We start from the raw sequence: 20,427 nt of genomic DNA, 5'->3' as shown, positions 1-20,427 counted from the left end.
ACAGGGTAGTATCCACATCCTCATCTGATTTCCTCAGTAGGGTACAGGGTAGTATCCACATCCTCATCTGATTTCTGCAGTAGAGTACAGGGTAGTATCCACATCCTCATCTGATTTCCTCAGTAGGGTACAGGGTAGTATCCACATCCTCGTCTGATTTCTGCAGTAGAGTACAGGGTAGTATCCACATCCTCATCTGATTTCCTCAGTAGGGTACAGGGTAGTATCCACATCCTCATCTGAATTCTGCAGTAGAGTACAGGGTAGTATCCACATCCTCATCTGATTTCCTCAGTAGGGTACAGGGTAGTATCCACATCCTCATCTGATTTCTGCAGTAGAGTACAGGGTAGTATCCAAATCCTCACCTGATTTCCTCTTTCAGTGAAGAACTAACAGGTTTATTACTGATGACTGAAAGCATACAATCGATGCCGTGATGTATTGAAATGCCAAAATGAAGAGTAAATTCTCTTGACCAATTTAAGAAGGGTATTTTGTTTGGGATGTTTGTTTCATGGTGGAGACATTCAGAAAGTTTACGACCCAATCTTCCTAATAATGTTGTTACTTTTGCTGCTTGACCAGTTACTGAAATAATTCCTTGTGATCAAACTTATTCATGTCATATGGAAACGATAGCTGTTTTCTTTACGAAGATAAAAACTAATGGAAACAAGTAAAGCAACGTGGTGAAATACTGCGTAAAGGATTTTTCCACTTGATTGTAGCCCATAATGGAATTTTTAGACTTGCTCGTCTTAATAATTGAAGTTTTCGTGAGGTGAATTCGTAAGATCCTTTTAAGTTGATTAAAATGTCTTTTTGTGTTGGATGTCAGTTTCTCAGTTCTGATCATGGAAGCCTGGCATCTCATGTGCTCGATCCATCTCTCCATGTGCTTATGGGGGCACTGGTGGCCCAGTCGTCTAAGGCGCCGCGGTTTGCTGTGCAGTGTTGCATCCCTTGGGCATGCCAGAAACCTATGATTGTAGGATCGAATCACGGTTCATCCCGATTATGTTTCTAGGTTTGTCAGCCCTGCTCGTGGGTTGCATCGAAGTGGTAAACGTCTGCATCACTCCGGCCTATCCTCCCACATTAAGCCAGTTATCAGTATTCCAGTTATATCACAATACTCAGTCTCGCGGTGATATAACTGGAATACTGTTAAAAGCAGCGTTAAACCCAACTCACTCACTCACCCAATGTGCTTGTACAGCCAAATGTATGGAAGCCTGGCATCTCATACACTGCTACAGCTGAACATAGGGGACATAGGGGGCACCTGTGCAGAGATGCATTCCATTGCTCTGCAAGGATCAGGTGACAATGGGTTTGAATCCCTCACTTCCCTTGATTCTAATCCGTGTTTTGCCCATTTCTGAAAGCTGTTTCTGCATTTGTAACAGTACTGAAGCACTAATCACTAAATTGATGAACAAGTTGAAATACAACCATTGGAATTATTGATGCAGACATGTTTAAAGTTTCTCCTTTGTTGTTATGTAATCAGTTACAGAATGGCTGAGTAACTTCTATTAGATATTTATTTCCTGCTTTGTAAGAAAGTTAGCTATGATGGTGATTTATTAGATTTTGCACTCTACTGATAATCAATGGCATTTTCCCCCCTTGATCACCTTCCTAGATCTTTGCCATGTCTCTTTTACCTTGCTAATTCTATGCCAGTTTCATCTTCCTTCTTGATACAACGTCTTATATTGAGGATTTTTTGTTTGAACTTAATTAACAAGGTCAAGTATATAAAGCATGATGTTAATCTTGTGTAAGGAAAACTGCCAATGTTTGTACATCTGCAGACTTGAAGAAAGGGTTGGTGCAAAGAAAAGGTTTTCAGTATCATGATATTGATACGTAGTTTTAGGTGAAACTGGTTTTACACTTTAGCCAGCAATTATATACAGTTATATCATGGCTGCCTGCGGATATCCATAGTACAGTTATATCAGCACCCAGCAGTTATCAATATTACAGTTATATCACAGCACCCAGCAGTTATCAGTAGTACAGCTATATCACAGCACCTAGCAGTTATCAGTAGTACAGTTATATCACAGCACCCAGCAGTTATCAATATTACAGTTATATCACAGCACCCAGCAGTTATCAGTAGTACAGCTATATCACAGCACCCAGCAGTTATCAGTCGTACAGCTATATCACAGCACCCAACAGTTATCAGCCATACAGTTATATCACAGCACCCAGCAGTTATCAGTAGTACAGTTATATCACAGCACCCAGCAGTTATCAGTCGTACAGCTATATCTCAGCACCCAGCAGTTATCAGCCATACAGTTATATCACAGCACCCAGCAGTTATCAGTTGTACAGCTATATCATAGCACCCAGCTAGTAGTACAGCTATATCACAGCCACCAGCAGTTTTCAGTTGTACAGCTATATCACAGCACCCAGCAGTTATCAGTTGTACAGCTATATCACAGCACCTCAGTTAGTAGTACAGCTATATCACAGCACCCAGCAGTTATCAGTTGTACAGCTATATCACAGCCGCCAGCAGTTATCAGTTGTACAGCTATATCACAGCACCTCAGTTAGTAGTACAGCTATATCACAGCACCCAGCAATTATCAGTTGTACAGCTATATCACAGCCGCCAGCAGTTATCAGTTGTACAGCTATATCACAGCACCCAGCTAGTAGTACAGCTATATCACAGCCGCCAGCAGTTATCAGTTGTACAGCTATATCACAGCACCCAGCTAGTAGTACAGCTATATCACAGCCGCCAGCAGTTATCAGTTGTACAGCTATATCATAGCACTTACTAAATCATAGGTGCACATTAGGAATGCGAAAAATCATAGCTCTGAAACCTTTTTCAAGAGCATGAAAGATTGTATTAACATTGAAATGAGCAAAAGGTTAAACAGAGTGCATAATACAGAATACAGATGTCATGAACTGTGGAAGAGAGCAGTTGTTGCCACACATCATTCTGTTATATACATAACATGAACTTACAGCCTCACCAGGCCGGCTTCCCCATTGTCTATTTGAACACAGAGAAGAAGTTTGTACAACAATTGGTAAGTAATCTAAGCCCTCTGCAGCCTCCCAGACCACAAGAACACCTCAAACTGCAGTGCCTATATCCCCTACCCTTATTTATTTGGAAGACCCTTCATTCATTCATCACTCTGCAAGTTATCAAGAGAGCTCTCAGTGTGTTGACTGAGCCTGTCTCCCTGTGAAATGTAAGGCTTATTTACTATTACTCTGCAGGTATTTACCAAGTGTTTGCCCATCTGTTCCAGGGATAGGTTTAGGGGGATGGTTATAATTCTCTCCTGTTTTTCTGGCCTGGCTTTTTGTGACTTTTCCCCCTTACTTGCGAACATATATCTTCCATTTTATTTCTTTTTATCTCATGGTGATCTCGTGAGATTTCGGCAGCCATTGGTTGGTTTTTGTCTCGTATTTCAGCAGGTCTATGATCAGATTAGTTTTTATGCCTGGTCTCTTTTGTGTTTTTGATGCTGGTTGTAGTTGGTGTGCTTAATTTGATCTTCTTGATTTTTTTACAGTGAAAAAATGTTTCTAACAGAAGTGGAGAGACATATATCCCTTCTCTTTAAAATGATGGTCTTTCATGGCTCTATTTCCAATCTGCTTTGTACTTTCTGGAGACATTCTGCTCCATGTGGACTTAGAGCTGTGACATTGATCCCGGGTGAAGTGTAATTTAGGGGGTAATTATTTTACTGAAATAGTTGCTTGTCAACTGAAGTGTACAATTTTTATGAGAAATGAAACCGACAACTGCCTTTCTGTTGGGAGACTTAAGGATGTCTATGTTTGGGGGAATTTGATTGCAGTTAAAAAATAGTTTGAGCAATTCTTTGGCAGTTTCTTTTTATTGTTTGTTGTTTTACATTGAAGTCGGCAGTATACCAGCTATAGTATGACAGCCTGTAAATAGTCAGATATGGGCCATACAAATCAGTGATTGATAATATGAGCAACAGACCACATTGTTGCAGCATAATGACGTGCCATCTACCAATTAACCTGATCCAGTTTAGTTACCTCATGTTGCCATTAGATAGAGTGAGTGAGTATAATTTTTAGAAGCTTTTAGGAATTTTCAAGCAATATCACAGGCAAGGGACACCAGAAATGGGCTTCACACATTGTACCCATGTGGGGAATCAAACCTGGGTCTTCAGTGTAACAAGCGAACACTTTTACCACTTGGCTATTCCACCCACTTCAACCATTTGAATTTTGACTGTGTTGTTGACACCCTAATACAGCGAACTTGAAACCCTGTATATGATGTGATGATGTGTTATATCATGATATACGATGTCCTGATGTGTGAAATGATATATGATGTCCTGATGTGTGAAATGATATACGATGTCCTGATTTGTGAAATGATATTCAGTGTCTTTATATATCATGATATATAATGTATTGATGTGTAGTATCCTGCTTTCGGGCATCCTAATATTGAATATAGTGGTCTTTTTCACATTGAGTGACAGAGACTGTTTTCCAGATTATGAAGATAGATGACGACAAAACGTTCAAGTTGAGCACTTAGTGAAAAGTATGCTGTAGGTATTTTATTGAACTGCACCATCACTTATATAAACCCTTGGTAGGTTATATAACGTGTTGATGGATTAATAGAGTCTGTTGTTGGATGGATATAAGGTTGGTTGGTGATGGAACTTATTGGTTGGTTTTGGAACTTGTTGGTTGGTTATGGAACCTGTTGGTTGGTTGTAGAACCTGTTAGTGGGTGATGGAACCTGTTGGTTGGTTGTAGAACCTGTTGGTGGGTGATGGAACCTGTTGGTTGGTTGTAGAACCTGTTGGTGGGTGATGGAACCTGTTGGTTGGTTGTAGAACCTGTTGGTGGGTGATGGAACCTGTTGGTTGGTTGTAGAACCTGTTGGTGCATGATGGAACCTGTTGGTTGGTTGTAGAACCTCTTGGTTGGTTGTAGAACCTGTTGGTGCATGATGGAACTTATTGGTTGGTTGTAGAACCTGTTGGTGGGTGATGGAACCTGTTGGTTGGTTGTAGAACCTATTGGTGCATGATGGAACCTGTTGGTTGGTTGTAGAACCTGTTGGTTCGTTTTGGAACCTGTTGGTTGGTTGTAGAACCTGTTGGTGCATGATGGAACCTGTTGGTTGGTTGTAGAACCTGTTGGTGGGGGATGGAACCTGTTGGTTGGTTGTAGAACCTCTTGGTTGGTTGTAGAACCTGTTGGTGCATGATGGAACTTATTGGTTGGTTGTAGAACCTGTTGGTGGGTGATGGAACCTGTTGGTTGGTTGTAGAACCTATTGGTGCATGATGGAACCTGTTGGTTGGTTGTAGAACCTGTTGGTTCGTTTTGGAACCTGTTGGTTGGTTGTAGAACCTGTTGGTGCATGATGGAACCTGTTGGTTGGTTGTAGAACCTGTTGGTGGGGGATGGAACCTGTTGGTTGGTTATGGAACCTGTTGGTTGGTTGTAGAACCTGTTGGTGAGGGATGGAACCTGTTGGTTGGTTATGGAACCGGTTGGTTGGTTGTAGAACCTGTTGGTTGGTTATGGAACCTGTTGGTGGGTGATTGAACCTGTTGGTGGATGATGGAACCTGTTGGTGGATGATTGAACCTGTTGGTGGGTGATGGAACCTGTTGGTGGATGATGGAACCTGTTGGTGGATGATGGAACCTGTTGGTGGGTGATGGAACCTGTTGGTGGGTGATGGAACCTGTTGGTGGATGATGGAACCTGTTGGTGGGTGATGGAACCTGTTGGTGGGTGATGGAACCTGATGGTGGATGATTGAACCTCCCGGTGGGTGATTGGAACCTGTTGGTGGGTGATGGAACCTGTTGGTGGATGATGGAACCTGTTGGTGGGTGATGGAACCTGTTGGTGGGTGATGGAACCTGTTGGTGGGTGATGGAACCTGATGGTGGATGATGGAACCTGTTGACAAGCCAGGATCAGCTGGTCATTGGTTCTAACCCTAGATTATGTCCTGGTGTTTGTCAGCACCACATCTGTGCTCGTTGGTTTTACAAAAGTGGTAAACATTTATGACCTGAATCACTGTTAACTTTCCTTCTCCAAGAAGCTGTTATGCTGCTCAATTAACAGTTGAACAGTGCATCTTGCAATTTGTTTATAGCAGCCTAAGCCCAACTCACTGTTTCAGTACATCACCATGTGGGAATCTCAACAACTGCATTACAAAAGTAAACCTGGAAATTATGGTAACTTGGATTGTAAAAGTATAGTTTCCTGTGTGATTTAGCTTGGAAGAAGAGCTAATGTCCTACTACCATTTCTAATTCCTCAATCCTTTTGAATCTTTCACAAGCCCATGGTGGCAAGATTGTGTTAATTTCTAATACAGCTGTATGTGATACATTGTTTTTGGAGTAGAATTATTTAGTACCTACTGGTTGTAATTAACCTAAGTCTATCATGAACTGTACCGGAGGCTTTAACATACGAACAATTCTCAGAGTCTCAGCCATGAACCAAGAGACTTTGTTGACCACTGTTGAAGAGAATCTGAATTATTGAATTGGAATTAGACAGTCTGAACGTTATGAATTACAGTAAAATACATTTATGACAAACACACTTATAATGAACTGACTGATATTACAAAATTATTTCTTGGTCGTGGTCATTTGCTGTATATATTCTGAATATATGCTTATAACGAACTAAATTTAAAGGTCTCTTTGAGTTTGTTATAACCGTAGTTTACTGTATTGATTTAATCTTAAATTTCATTTCATCATTAGAGAAATGGCGGTTATATTTAATGTGCCTGCTTGTGTTACAATTGAATTAGGTTTGATGATTCAAGCAGTAATATTGTAATTAATGTCTGCTGCCTCAGTGCATATGATTTCTGTCCATTCTCAGTTTGTAATGGGTGTATTTTGTGTCCACCGTTGAATTCTACTAGCCATCTTCATCTTAATTTCTCCCACGGTTTCAGTGTAATTAGTGTAGTTAGTAAGACCTGACATTTGCTGCTCTTCTTTATCTATTCCTCTTCTTTGTAAGTGCCAGTTGGCGACTGTGTGACTAAACAGATAATAAAGGTATCATTTCTCAGACATAATGGCCTATCAGCATGATCATGTTGAATCTATAAACACTGCCCTCCATGGCTGGAGTGTGTAGTAACATATATATGTAATTGATGCGTTTATCGACTGTCTCACAACAAATATTTAGGTAGCAATTAACATTGTGATAAAGAAATTTCCTGACAGCTTTGTAAGATGGTATGTAGAATAAATGGTTGTCATGACAGCACCAGATGGGCACCAAACCTAGCCAGCATCAACATACCTAGCCTTGATCCAAGCCTCTGCTGAATGATAAGTCCGTGGATGTATAGTAATTCTATCCTTGTAATAGGCAAGTCTAGATAAACGGACGACACATAAGTCTTTGAGGATGCGAGTCTATTACAGGAAAATTTTGTTTATATTTATATTTATAGAATCTAGGAATTATGATTTAAACTAATAATCATAGCCATAGAGACTTGTGCATGTCTACAACAGACCGAACTTGGCTGGCTCCTCTTAGAAAACACCCTTCTTACTGCTGTGGTAGAGACCTATATCTGCTCTCTGGACAAGGAGATCCTTCTTACTGCTGTGGTAGAGACCTATATCTGCTCTCTGGACAAGGAGATCCTTCTTACTGCTGTGGTAGAGACCTATATCTGCTCTCTGGACAAGATCTTTCTTACTGCTGTGGTAGAGACCTCCATCTGCTCTCTGGACAAGGAGACCCTTCTTACTGCTGTGGTAGAGACCTATATCTGCTCTTTGGACAAGGAGATCCTTCTTACTCCTGTCGGTAGAGACCTATATCTGCTCTCTGGACAAGGAGATCCTTCTTACTGCTGTGGTAGAGACCTCTATCTGCTCTCTGGACAAGATCTTTCTTACTGCTGTGGTAGAGACCTCCATCTGCTCTCTGGACAAGGAGACCCTTCTTACTGCTGTGGTAGAGACCTCTATCTGCTCTCTGGACAAGGAGATCCTACTTACTGCTGTGGTAGAGACCTCTATCTGCTCTCTGGACAAGGAGATCCTACTTACTGCTGTGGTAGAGACCTCTATCTGCTCTCTGGACAAAATCCTTCACTCTGCTAAAGTAGAGACCTATGTGGGGTCCCTTCCAGACACATTGTTCTGTGGTCCATCTGACAGTTCCTGAACCATATTATTTCCACTTCTGCCCAGACCTTGCTGCATGTAATGAAACTGCCTGAAATGAAGCAAGTCTAGGTTTTCCACAGGTTCTGAAACCAACATCTCATTGAGGGTCCTTTTCAATTTAAATGGTTTTTTTTTGCAAGACTAAGCATTGGTTTAGGTAAAAATTATATTTTTGGCAAGACTAAGCATTAGTGTAGGTAAAAATTATATTTTTGGCAAGACTAAACATTAGTTTAGGAAAAATTATATTTTTTGCAAGACCAAGCATTTAATCTAGGTGTCGTGCTGCAGGGGGTAATAGGGAGGCAGACATAGCTCCCCTTCCTTAGATATTATCTGATGCGTTTAAGACTTAGATGTAGGTAGTTGCTGAGATGAGATGGTCCCCGGGTGTTAAACAGTGTGGGTTTATCTGTGATTTATCAGGTGATTCCACTTTGCTGTCATAAAAAGTAACGATGATGCTAATAAGTACATTTATTATGTGTTTAAGAGGCTGTTCCTGATTCTGGGCAGATGTTAATGTTATGTAAGACATTCTCGGGTTGTGGTTTATGGCAGACCTATAATAAGTGTATGTTCAGGTCCCTTTGGAGTATACAACTTGCAGCTAGCATGTGGCGCTATTCACATCAAGATGTCAGAATTATGAACTCTCACTTAAAGCTCCAGATTAGTGGATTCGGGAAACAGTCACAGGATCTCGCTCACAAAGCAAGCTTGCACCAAAAGCTGCAAGTGGGGTGAGATTTATCAAGACTGTACTGCTGGAAGCACTTTGTGTTAGAGGTCTTGGTAACCTAATAGTAAGTAGATGGGGTTTTATGTCATATAGCCTGCAGTATCTCTTTCAACATCCTATGGGGATGTTCAAGTATATCGCCAGTACAACTTGTAGAGCTCATTCTCAGTGTCCCCTGCTGTGAACTGGCTGGAATAGTGATAGAACATGAGGAGTAAAGCATTTTCGGTTCTGTTTAACGCTGTACTTAGGGCTATTCCAGCTTTAGGAAAGAGGTTTCTTGATATCCTGGACCAGACAGTCCAGTGACTGAGATCATGAACATCGATCAACGCAAATGGGATATGATGACATGCATGAACCAAGTCAGCGAACCTGACAATGTGATCCTGTTAGTCGCCTCTTACAATCTGTTGATGAAGCCCAATTCTAATCAGAATCTTCTAACACATACAGAGTGTGACAGAGACACACGCAAAGACACACGCAAAGACACACACAAAGACACACACACACACACACACACACACACACACACACACACACACACACACACACACACACACACACACACACACACTATAATCTGGAACGTGACGTTAAAGCCCAGTTCAGTGCACCTCCCATGATGCCTCGAGCTCTCTTCACGCTGGTGGAGATGACGTGATTCAGCTGTTCTACACGCTGTTCTCCTTGTGATGCACACTTGTGCTGTTCGGTGCAGTTACAGAGAAGGACTAATTTGTTAATGAGTACAGATGTACTTGATTAGGAATCCATGACTCTGAATTAGTGGATAATTGCCTTTTTGTTGCTCATCGATAGTGAACCATTAAGTTCGTTTGAATCAAATTATTCAGATGAAATTATTTTAATTGTTTTATATTAAATTGTAAAATGAGCCACAATTTGAATACAAATTACAGTTGAATGAAATAAAGTTATTCTTCCGAAAATTAACTTCCCTCCTGTGTGTAATTCCACCTACTTCCCCCAATGATTGGCATCCAGGTTGATGTTTGGTTATTGGAAAGGAGTGAGGTCTTCCCACCTGAGGCATGTGCAAAGGGACTTAGCGATGAAAGACTATTATCCAAAAGCCTGATTTTGGATAGCTGACAGTGAAAATAAAAGATACATATATTGTGATGACAGCCAAAACACAGAACTATTGGCAATGATGTAATAGAGATAGTATTCATAGAATTTTTAAGAATGATAATTATTGTTTGATATTTCAGACATAGTTGTTTTGTTTCAGGTTTGTGACTATGAAAACAGCATATCAAGACATCACTTGACCTCTGCTGAGCACACCAACTGACCAATCACCATGAGGGCGAATCTTCTACACTTTGGACTAACACTCATAGTGTTCTACACACTAGCGGAGGCCAATAACCGCTTTCATGAAAAAAACCAACCATATTATAGGACTCCAAGACATCGGCGAAACAAAAGTGAAAAGCCTAATATAGTTATTGTGCTTACAGACGATCAGGACCTATTATTAGGATCGTTAGATGTCATGCCGAAATTGAATCGGCTGATACGAAATCAAGGAGCGTTTTTTAATTATTCATTTTCATCGACACCCATGTGTTGCCCTTCAAGGAGTTCTATATTGACCGGCATGTACACACACAATCATAATGTGTATACAAACAATGACAATTGTTCCTCTATACAGTGGCAAAAGACCCATGAAACAAGGACGTTTGCCACCTACCTTAATGACAAAGGCTATAGAACAGGTAAGCAGACTTCTCATGCTTATGTAATAGATGACAGTGTCAGTACTTATTCAGGATAGAAAGTTTTGCCTTGCCCTTTGTTCTCACGATGGTTTATGTCCATATAAATTACTGGCACAAGGTCTCTATCTATCTTAGAGCACTGACACAAGGTCTCTTTCTATCTTAGATCACTGGCACAAGGTCTCTTTCTATCTTAGATCACAGGCACAAGGTCTCTATCTATCTTAGATCACTGGCACAAGGTCTCTATCTATCTTAGATCACTGGCACAAGGTCTCTTTCTATCTTAGATCACAGGCACAAGGTCTGTATCTATCTTAGATCACTGGCACAAGGTCTCTATCTATCTTAGATCACTGGCACAAGGTCTCTATCTATCTTAGATCACTGGCACAAGGTCTCTATCTATCTTAGAGCTCAGGCACAAGGTCTATCTATCTTAGAGCACTGACACAGGTCTCTATCTATCTTAGATCACTGGCACAAGGTCTGTATCTATCTTAGATCACTGACACAAGGTCTCTATCTATCTTAGATCACTGGCACAAGGTCTCTATCTATCTTAGATCACTGGCACAAGGTCTCTATATTTCTCTATCTAAGATCACTGGCACAAGGTCTCTATCTATCTTAGATCACTGACACAAGGTCTCTATCTATCTTAGAGCACTGACACAAGGTCTCTTTCTATCTTAGAGCTCAGGCACAAGGTCTATCTATCTTAGATCACTGGCACAAGGTATCTTTCTATCTTAGATCACAGGCAGAAGGTCTCTATCTATCTTAGATCACTGGCACAAGGTATCTTTCTATCTTAGATCACTGGCACAAGGTATCTTTCTATCTTAGATCACAGGCAGAAGGTCTCTATCTTAGATCACTGGCACAAGGTCTCTATCTATCTGAGATCACTGGCACAAGGTCTCTATCTATCTTAGATCACTGGCACAAGGTCTCTTTCTATCTTAGATCACTGGCACAAGGTCTCTATCTATCTTAGATCACTGGCACAAGGTCTCTATCTATCTTAGATCACTGGCACAAGGTCTCTATCTATCTTAGATCACTGGCACAAGGTCTCTATCTATCTTAGATCACTGGCACAAGGTATCTTTCTATCTTAGATCACAGGCAGAAGGTCTCTATCTATCTTAGATCACTGGCACAAGGTTTCTATCTATCTTAGATCACTGGCACAAGGTCTCTATCTATCTTAGATCAATGGCACAAGGTCTCTTTTTATCTATCCTAGATCACAGGCACAAGGTCTCTATCTATCTTAGATCACTGGCACAAGGTCTCTATCTATCTTAGATCACTGGCACAAGGTCTCTTTCTATCTTAGATCACAGGCAGAAGGTCTCTATCTATCTTAGATCACTGGCACAAGGTCTCTATCTATCTTAGATCAATGGCACAAGGTCTCTTTCTATCTATCCTAGATCACAGGCACAAGGTCTCTATCTATCTTAGATCACTGGCACAAGGTCTCTATCTGTCTTAGAGCACTGGTACAAGGTCTCTATCTATCTTAGATTACTGACACAAGTTCTCTATCTATAAACTGTACAGTTAGTGTCGTCAAGTGTTTGTTGTTTAAGACCTGTTATGCTGAAATGAAAATGTTTCAGGAAGCACGAGAGTTTCACACCTCTTTTAACTGTATACTTTACAGTGCTTTGTCTGCATATAGATGTAACTCCACCTGACCAATATAGTGACCAACCATTTGACAAAAGTATTTGCTTGTGCTCTATATAATCTATATTCCTGTCTGTGAGATAGATCTCCCACAATTCTAATTGTTGCTAATCATGGGACACTGGACATGCCGCCATTACCAAATGGCCTTCATTTTGTAGCATACTCCTTCACTTCCATTCTCTGTCAGCAATCAGCTGTACACTGATTTGTACACTTCTTGAGATGTTACCATGATGAATGGATCTGTGGGTAGATATACCCATTCAGGTCCCTCGATGATGAGTTTGACAGTAGCTATTTCGTGATCATGTGATATTTGAATGCTGCAGAAAATTATGTATTGGGACTATTTGTAGTTTGTATTTAAATTTTTGTTGAAACAGTTTTTTGAGGAAAATGAACAAATAGCCTTTTAGTTCACAGGAATTTAAAAAATGCAATATTCTTGTTATTAGATTTGCATTGATTTTTGTGTCTTCTCGATTGATCATCAATCAACCCTGTTTATTTTTTTTGGTTTTTAAGACAAGTTGATTAAGATTCAGAGTAGTTATTTGATAGACTATTTTCATTTCTTGGTGTGTGTGGGGGTGGGGGGAAGCTGGAGATAGGGCTAGGGCAAGGAGGAGGGCAGGGTTATTTTAAGAGTGAAGCCTCAGTTTATTTGTTAAAATTTTTTTTGGTTCTTGCAATTCTTCTTATTATCTGGTTTACAATTTGGCTTTAGATGAACCTAACTTGAATACAGCTTATTCCTCAATACCAATATCTAAGATCAACGATGATGAAGTATAGGTTTAACCAGTTTGTGTTCCTATCCCATGTTATGCTATAACAGGCTTTATCTTGGATTCCAGACACAGTGCCTTCAGCAGGCAACTTTGGAAAAATCATTACATTGTTTGAAATTGTGATTTTTTAAAGTTTATATTTTCTTTAATACAGAGATATTTTAACACTGTATCTTAACATTGCATTCACTGCTTTAATGTAAAACGGACGCGACGTTAAACCCCATTTCACCTCACCTTAATGTAAAACTTAGCTTTAAAGCCACTTCCTCTTTATTGCTCCTGCAGTGTAACACAAGTCTCTTCTACAAAAGGGGGTGGTCGGGTAGCCTAATGGTTAAAGCGTTCGCTCGTCACGCCGAAGACCCGGGTTCGATTCCCGACATGGGTACAATGTGTGAAGCCCATTTCTGGTGTCCCCTGCCGTGATATTGCTGAAATATTGCTAAAAGCGGCGTAAAACCATATTCACTCACTCACTCTTCTACAAAGCCATAACATTACTGATGATTATACATAAACATGAACTTGGGAATTATTACTGACTTTTGCTGCAGACTTTGGGCCTTACCAGTATTGTCCTCAATGCAGGTCTGGTTAAATCTCTGTATCATGTTTTCGTTGGATAGAGTAGGATTTCAGTGCTTGTGTTTCTGTTTCAGGTTATTTTGGGAAATATTTAAATGAGTACAATGGAACCTACATCCCGCCAGGCTGGAGAGAATGGGTCGGACTAATTCGGAACTCCCGCTACTACAATTATTCAATCAACTTCAATGGGAGGAAAATAAAACATCAAGATAATTATTACAGTGACTATCTGACAGATCTCATAGCTAATGACAGTGTTACATTCCTTAAACAAAGCAAACAGTATTACCCTACCAGGTGAGTGATCCAGCCAGTACCTCATCTTGAGCACTGAAAGGCTTTGTCCCTACTTGTAAATGTGGAGACAACTCCTGATATGTAGTTTTCAGTGTTTGTGCAGTCATATATACTACTGGTAATTATTATGTTCCTGTTATTTCCATTTTGCGAACAAAGTTGACTTAGGATATCAAGAATATTGTTGGTTCACAGCCATCCCATTTCAGTTACACACCATGGCATATCGTTTATTATCTTAGAGAAAAAGTATTAAAATTCTCATACATTTAGTGCACTTTTTCAACTGTGCAAATATAAGACTGTATGTCTGCTCCAAATATTCAGGTCACCCAATTTTCTAGTTTTGAAATGGGTCAGTGTGTTATTGGCTCATTTTGCAGCAGACACAGGTTCCAGTCCCCGTGTTGTGCAATGTGTGACACCCATGGCGACTCCTCCACTCCGCTATGTCTGGACGCTTGCTGAAAGTGGCATTAAACAAAATGGCGGTCGTGTGAAATAAAAAAGAAATGGAAAAGAGTCAGTTATCTGTATATTTAAGTTCATTATGGATACTGAAACTAGTTAATTAGCAGGAACAAAATAATAATTTTTCAAATTTTAAGTCCATTAACCATGGTACAAACAAAATCCCTAAGAAAGCACACAGAGACGCATGCACGCACGCGCACGCACGCACACGCACGCACGCACACGCACACGCACACACACACACACACACACACACACTCTCTCTCGCATTATGGCTTAGATTTTAACAGCAGTGTTAAGCAACATCTCTAACTCTATACAGTTCATAAGAATACAGTTATTCCAACACATGCAGAAATAATGCCCCAGACAGACACAAGCACTGAAGAGTTGTCTCCCTTCAGGGCTGCAGTACACTACATCCAGTGTTGTTGATGTTGCAGGCCTGTGCTGATGGTGTTGAGTGTGCCTGCCCCTCACGGACCTGAAGATGCTGCCCCACAGTATCAACACATGTTCAAAAACAACACCTCCCACAGGTACAAGATGTGTGCAGACTTTCACACACTGTCCAAGAGGCCCACAATGTGCTGGTTATTTGAACACCGTAATTACCTTATTGGCATGCATAGCTCCCAGTTAAACCTATCGGGAGGCTTCATGTTTTAACCCTTGGTAATTGGGAGTACTCCTTATCTCGACTGCCATGCTTATTCTGGGGAAATAGATTGTAGACACACAACTATTTCTGGAGCAGGTAAACCATAAAATTTAGTAAGTTAATGCAAGTACCAGCACTCTTAACTTATGGAGCAGTCTGGCTGTGGGGTAGTCTTGGGGTTAAACTGGTTGCTCGTCCTGCCGAATCCTGGGTTTCATTCCCCACGTGGGTATAATGTGAGAAGCCCAATTTTGGTATCCGTAACTGTGATATTGCTGGAATATTTCTAAAAGCAGCATAAAACATACAGCAATCATAATACTTAATGTGGGTATTAAATTGACATTAAATTCATTATTTAAAACAGGCCTGTTTGGTTAGAGAACTGTAACTCGAGGTAGTAGCTTCTTGTGAACAGACAAAGGGGTAGGCTAGTGGTTGGAGCACTAGCTCGTCTCACCAAAGACCTGGGTTTTCATCCTAGTGGGTACAATTTGTGAAGCTGGTGTCACCTGCCATGATATTGCTGAAGTATTGTCGAAGGTGGTGTGAAAGCCTACTCACTTGAGCTGACTAAAATTGAAAGACTGGACTACATTGTGGGATGTGAGGAGTCATGGTGGTAGTGATTGTTGTGCATCTGCCACTCCTGTGTCAGGTCCAGATTGGATTATTTACTGAATTCTGTGTAGAGATTTGAATGTTTTGGAAATCTGCCTTGAAGAACATGCATGTATCATCGGTATGAAATACTGCCATGGCAGGACTAGCTTTCCTATACTGGTATGTTTTGTCCAAAAGACAGAATACCGGAAAGGTTTCTATTTTTTACACATTAAGAGCTAATCAAACTGGGATATGATACATTTATTCACAGTAAGAATTATTTCAGGCTTTTGCAGATAAAATAATCACACAGCGACATATTGCTATCTTTTAGTGGAAGATGCTGAGCTCATGCCCAATTAGTACAGTACTTGTTTTGTGTAGGACACCGAGTTGGAACTTTGCTCCAAACCCAGACAAGCAATGGCTGCTGCAGTACACAGCGTCCATGACACCACTGTATCGCCACTTCACCGACATGCTGCAGAGGAAGCGGCTACAGACGTTGCAGTCAGTTGATGATCTTGTGGAGAAGGTGAGGAGAGAAGCAGTTTACTAACACCAATTTACAAACAACAGTTTTTGAACACCAGTTTATAATCATTTTACAAACATCAATTTGCAAACATCAATTTACAAACATCAGTTTGCAAACATCAGTTTACATTAATTATTTTCACAAAGATGATTTACAAGCATCCATTTGCAAACATCATTTTACAAAGATCATTTTACAAACATAATTAATGAAGAACCCAAAAATCTTATCACGAGACCAGGAGATCCATTCTTTTCCTTGATTGTGTTATATCTCCAGTTATAATTAAAATACTCTGGCCCCATTTTCTGTCCTCGCTTCACTTGCCAGCGGATGTCATTGCAACTGTCTAACTCTCACTTCCAACAGAGTTTCTCAGGCACATGTGTGTAATTTAATTGGATAACTATATTTAGCATTATGTCATTTTAATAAAATAAAGCCCTAGTAGCAAATGGGTCTAGGGTATTTAAGGCACTGAGTAATGAAGCATGGTCAGTTTGTGGAGCTTGTTCATGGATACCCAAGCCATGTGAACTGCAGTACAACAGTGAGAGAAGAGGAGTAAAATCACATAGACTGGTCTTGACACTGCTTATTGTCATTGATTTTCTGTTAGCCGCTCTACCTCATTTCTACATCAGATTTTTTAAAAAGCGTCCCTTTTCTGAGAGTTAAAGATGAAGAATTGGGTGAAAATTCTTGTCATTAGTGATAGTTGAAAGTTTGAGGTGCAAGTTTTGTTTTCATCAGGTTTACAATGAGCTGAAGATGCTTGGAGAGCTTGACAACACCTACATCATCTACACCTCCGACCACGGCTACCATCTGGGACAGTATGGGCTCGTCAAGGGCAAGGCCATGCCATATGACTTCGACATCCGGATTCCCATGATAATGAGAGGCCCTGGTATCATGCCGAGGACAGTGTATGTTGTTGTCCAACTGAGAACATGTTTAGCAATGGAAAGCAATTGAATCCATCAAGCAAAATATTTGTACAACTTTTTTTTTTTCAAAGTCAGCCATTTTGAAAAACTCTTTGCAGAATTGCAAACCATAATGATATGACTCTTTTCCTTCCCCAAATTACAACATTTTTTTCATGAATTATTTACTTGCATAACATGTCATGAAAAGTGAATTGTAAATACACCAGTGATATAAAGCATTTTACAGCAAGACAATCCTGAGACAAGCTTTAAATTCACCTAACTTTAAAATATTAATTACTCAGTGATACAAAGTTTGTGAAGTGGTGTATGCCTGAGGCTTTCATCTCACATTAATTTGTATACTCCCCAGGGAGATGGGAATATAAATTGAGTGAAAACTTATCGATTCACCGGGTTAATAATAATGTAGCGCCATGAGCATTCACTTGGTGATGTTAATTTGCTGCATAATAAGTGCATTTATTATGATATTATAGGCTAACATGCCCTGATATAACTGAAATACTATTCACTCAGTGGAAGCCCAGGTCACAAAGGTTTAACTGTGGAGACCCGTGAAGATGTAGGGTAGAATAGGTCTTCAGCAACCCATGCTTGCAGTAAAAGGTGACTATGTTTGTCGTAAGAGGCGACTAACGGGATCAGTAAGTCAGGCTCGCTGACTAGGTTGTTGCATGTCATCGTATCCCAATTGCATGGATCGATGTTCGTGATGTCTATCACTGGATTGTCTGGTCCAGACTCGATTATTTACAGACTGCCGTCATATAGCTGGATTATTGCTGCATGGGGCCATTAACAACAAACAAGCTAACAAGCAAACAAAAATCAACTGTTGAGGATGAGAGTTTTGTTTTGGGTCTCCCTAGGATCAACAATCCTGTAGCTACCGTGGACCTGGCCCCGACAATCCTGGATATGGCAGGGGTGCCAACACCTGAGCAGATGGATGGCCGGTCCATGCTTCGGCTTCTCAGGATGGCCAAGGATCAGCTGCTGTATGTGTAAACATTTCTGTGGAAAGTTTTCTCGATATTGTGCATCATAATTAAACAAAATCATATTATATACCAAATCCTATGTTGTCTAACTATAGCCCCACTTGTCTGAAAACAAGATTTCTTGTGTCTTTTATTTATTTCACCAGTGAAATGAATCCGTCTAATATGGTAGAACTTATCTTTTTTTGCATCTGTAAACTAAGCGGTCTATGTGATACAGCAGATGTTTTAGCCATCACTGTGTAATCCACCTCTGCATCAGTGAATAGCACTTTTACGTTATATCATACATTATTATTCAAGTCAAGATGTATTCACTTTGGAATTCAGTTGATTTTACCGAACAATTTGGGTATTTTATTTAAGTTTCCACAGCTCTTGTGGACATTTCATCAAAGCTGTTGTGATATAACTGACAAGACTGTCCAGTGGTGTTTAGACAGTCATCAGATGTTGTGTGTGTCCCTGTAGGGAGGCGAATGGAGGATTTGTCCCCATGAAGAGGCCATGGAGGGACACCATCCTCATAGAGAGAGGGTAAGTAGATTATGTGTTGCTGAAAATATCTTCACATATAACCTGCTGAACATCCTGGCAACAATGTGATCCATCAATTTTATAGGGTTAAGGCCATCATAGATTCCCAGTGCCTTATACTGTAATCGTGGTAAAAAGCTTGTTAAAACCATACACAAATTAAATTTGGTTTTTTTAGGAATTGAATGGTAATAAGCAAACTAAGTTCTGACGTCAATGAAATTCAATCTTTTTCAATAATAGTACTGAACCATATATATTTTCCTTCTGTAAGCAATTGTGTCATGTACACATGAAGGGGGTGCTTATAGAAATTACTAACAGATTGGTCATGGGGCCCTTATTGGAACAGGACGCTTAATTCGATGAAAACAATATGTTGTTTAATACTGCCCATTTAGTTGTCTTGAGTGACAGACATCGGGTGCTGGGGACCTGTTCTAAAACTGAGAATAACCACTGTGTGTAAGGGCTCAGTCACACGTTCAGGATTATTACTGCCGTCCTCGATGGGACCATTCCCGATTAAAATTTGTCAAAAGTCTGATCAAGATCCTGTGATTCGTGGCGGGAAATTTACAAACAATCAGATATTGTTCAGGAAGCGCCATTTCCAGCCGAATTCGTCCCGAATCTCCCGTTCTTAATCCGAATCTCATCCGATTTGTATCTTCCGCATGGGAAAAAACGACCGAATCTGTCCTGACAGAGTCCCGATTCTTCCCAATGTGATCCGACAAAGATCAGACAGTGACCGTACAGTGAAGCGACAAAGACAGTTCGTATTCGGCAAAATCTGGACATAATCTGGACTCAATCGACAAGAAATGTCGATGAATAATGCATGCACGTTCATCACGACAGCGTCCTGATCCACAGGACACCCCCCAGACAACACAGGACATTGTTATGATTTTGATCCGATACAGCAGAATCTGTCACGACATAGTCACGATTGTAATCCGACTAGACAAAATCGGCTGAGTTTGCCAAATGTTACGGGACGCACCATACTGTCAGGAGTGCTTGGCTGACCTCTCTTGACCTTTCATGATCCGTAGGACTCTGTTACAAACTTATACGGCTGTGTTCAGAAAATGATAGGACATTTGAGATTATTGAGGATAGTAATCTGACTTTTTCACTTTTCATGTCGTAGCGCTGCCTGATCTCAAACAGGAACCATAATAGGCACTGTATGAACCTGGCCTAAGTGACTTAAAATTGGATATTGACACAAAAGTGTAAAATCATTTCTTTCACTTTTTGACTTTAAAGCATTTTAAACCAAATGTTATGAATGTGTATAATGATAAAAAATGAATTCAAATGTTTAATGGTACCTAAATTGATTTTGTTGCCTTGATTTTTTTGCAAGTATCTGAAATCATTTATGGCTTATTTCCCGCAGACTTTGATGCAGTTGGTGTCATTAGGTGGGGTGGAGCAGGGTGAGGGAGGGCATTAGGTGGGGTGGAGCAGGATGAGGGAGGGCACTGGGTGGGGTGGA

At 40.4% G+C, this 20,427-nt stretch overlaps 1 protein-coding gene across 5 annotated transcripts in view; it reads left to right on the top strand.

Moving 5' to 3' along the window:
* The window catches only part of LOC124139709 (putative extracellular sulfatase Sulf-1 homolog), a 124,563-nt gene that overhangs the window by 68,071 nt on the left and 36,065 nt on the right, over nucleotides 1-20,427 (top strand). For all 5 annotated transcript variants that reach the window (XM_046506989.2, XM_046506990.2, XM_046506993.2 and 2 more), the window contains 7 exons: nucleotides 10,266-10,758; nucleotides 13,919-14,144; nucleotides 15,062-15,157; nucleotides 16,270-16,420; nucleotides 17,177-17,352; nucleotides 18,249-18,377; nucleotides 18,852-18,917. In XM_046506989.2, the coding sequence (XP_046362945.2) occupies nucleotides 10,338-10,758; nucleotides 13,919-14,144; nucleotides 15,062-15,157; nucleotides 16,270-16,420; nucleotides 17,177-17,352; nucleotides 18,249-18,377; nucleotides 18,852-18,917 (1,265 nt within the window). In that variant the 5' untranslated portion in view covers nucleotides 10,266-10,337. The remainder of the gene's footprint in view (nucleotides 1-10,265; nucleotides 10,759-13,918; nucleotides 14,145-15,061; nucleotides 15,158-16,269; nucleotides 16,421-17,176; nucleotides 17,353-18,248; nucleotides 18,378-18,851; nucleotides 18,918-20,427) is intronic.

Source organism: Haliotis rufescens, unplaced genomic scaffold, assembly GCF_023055435.1.
Source record: "Haliotis rufescens isolate VD_foot unplaced genomic scaffold, xgHalRufe1.0.p SCAF_1, whole genome shotgun sequence".
Classification (NCBI taxonomy): Eukaryota; Metazoa; Mollusca; class Gastropoda; order Lepetellida; family Haliotidae; genus Haliotis; species Haliotis rufescens.
Note: the sequence above shows the minus strand (reverse complement) of the source record. Positions and strands in the feature narration are given on the sequence as shown.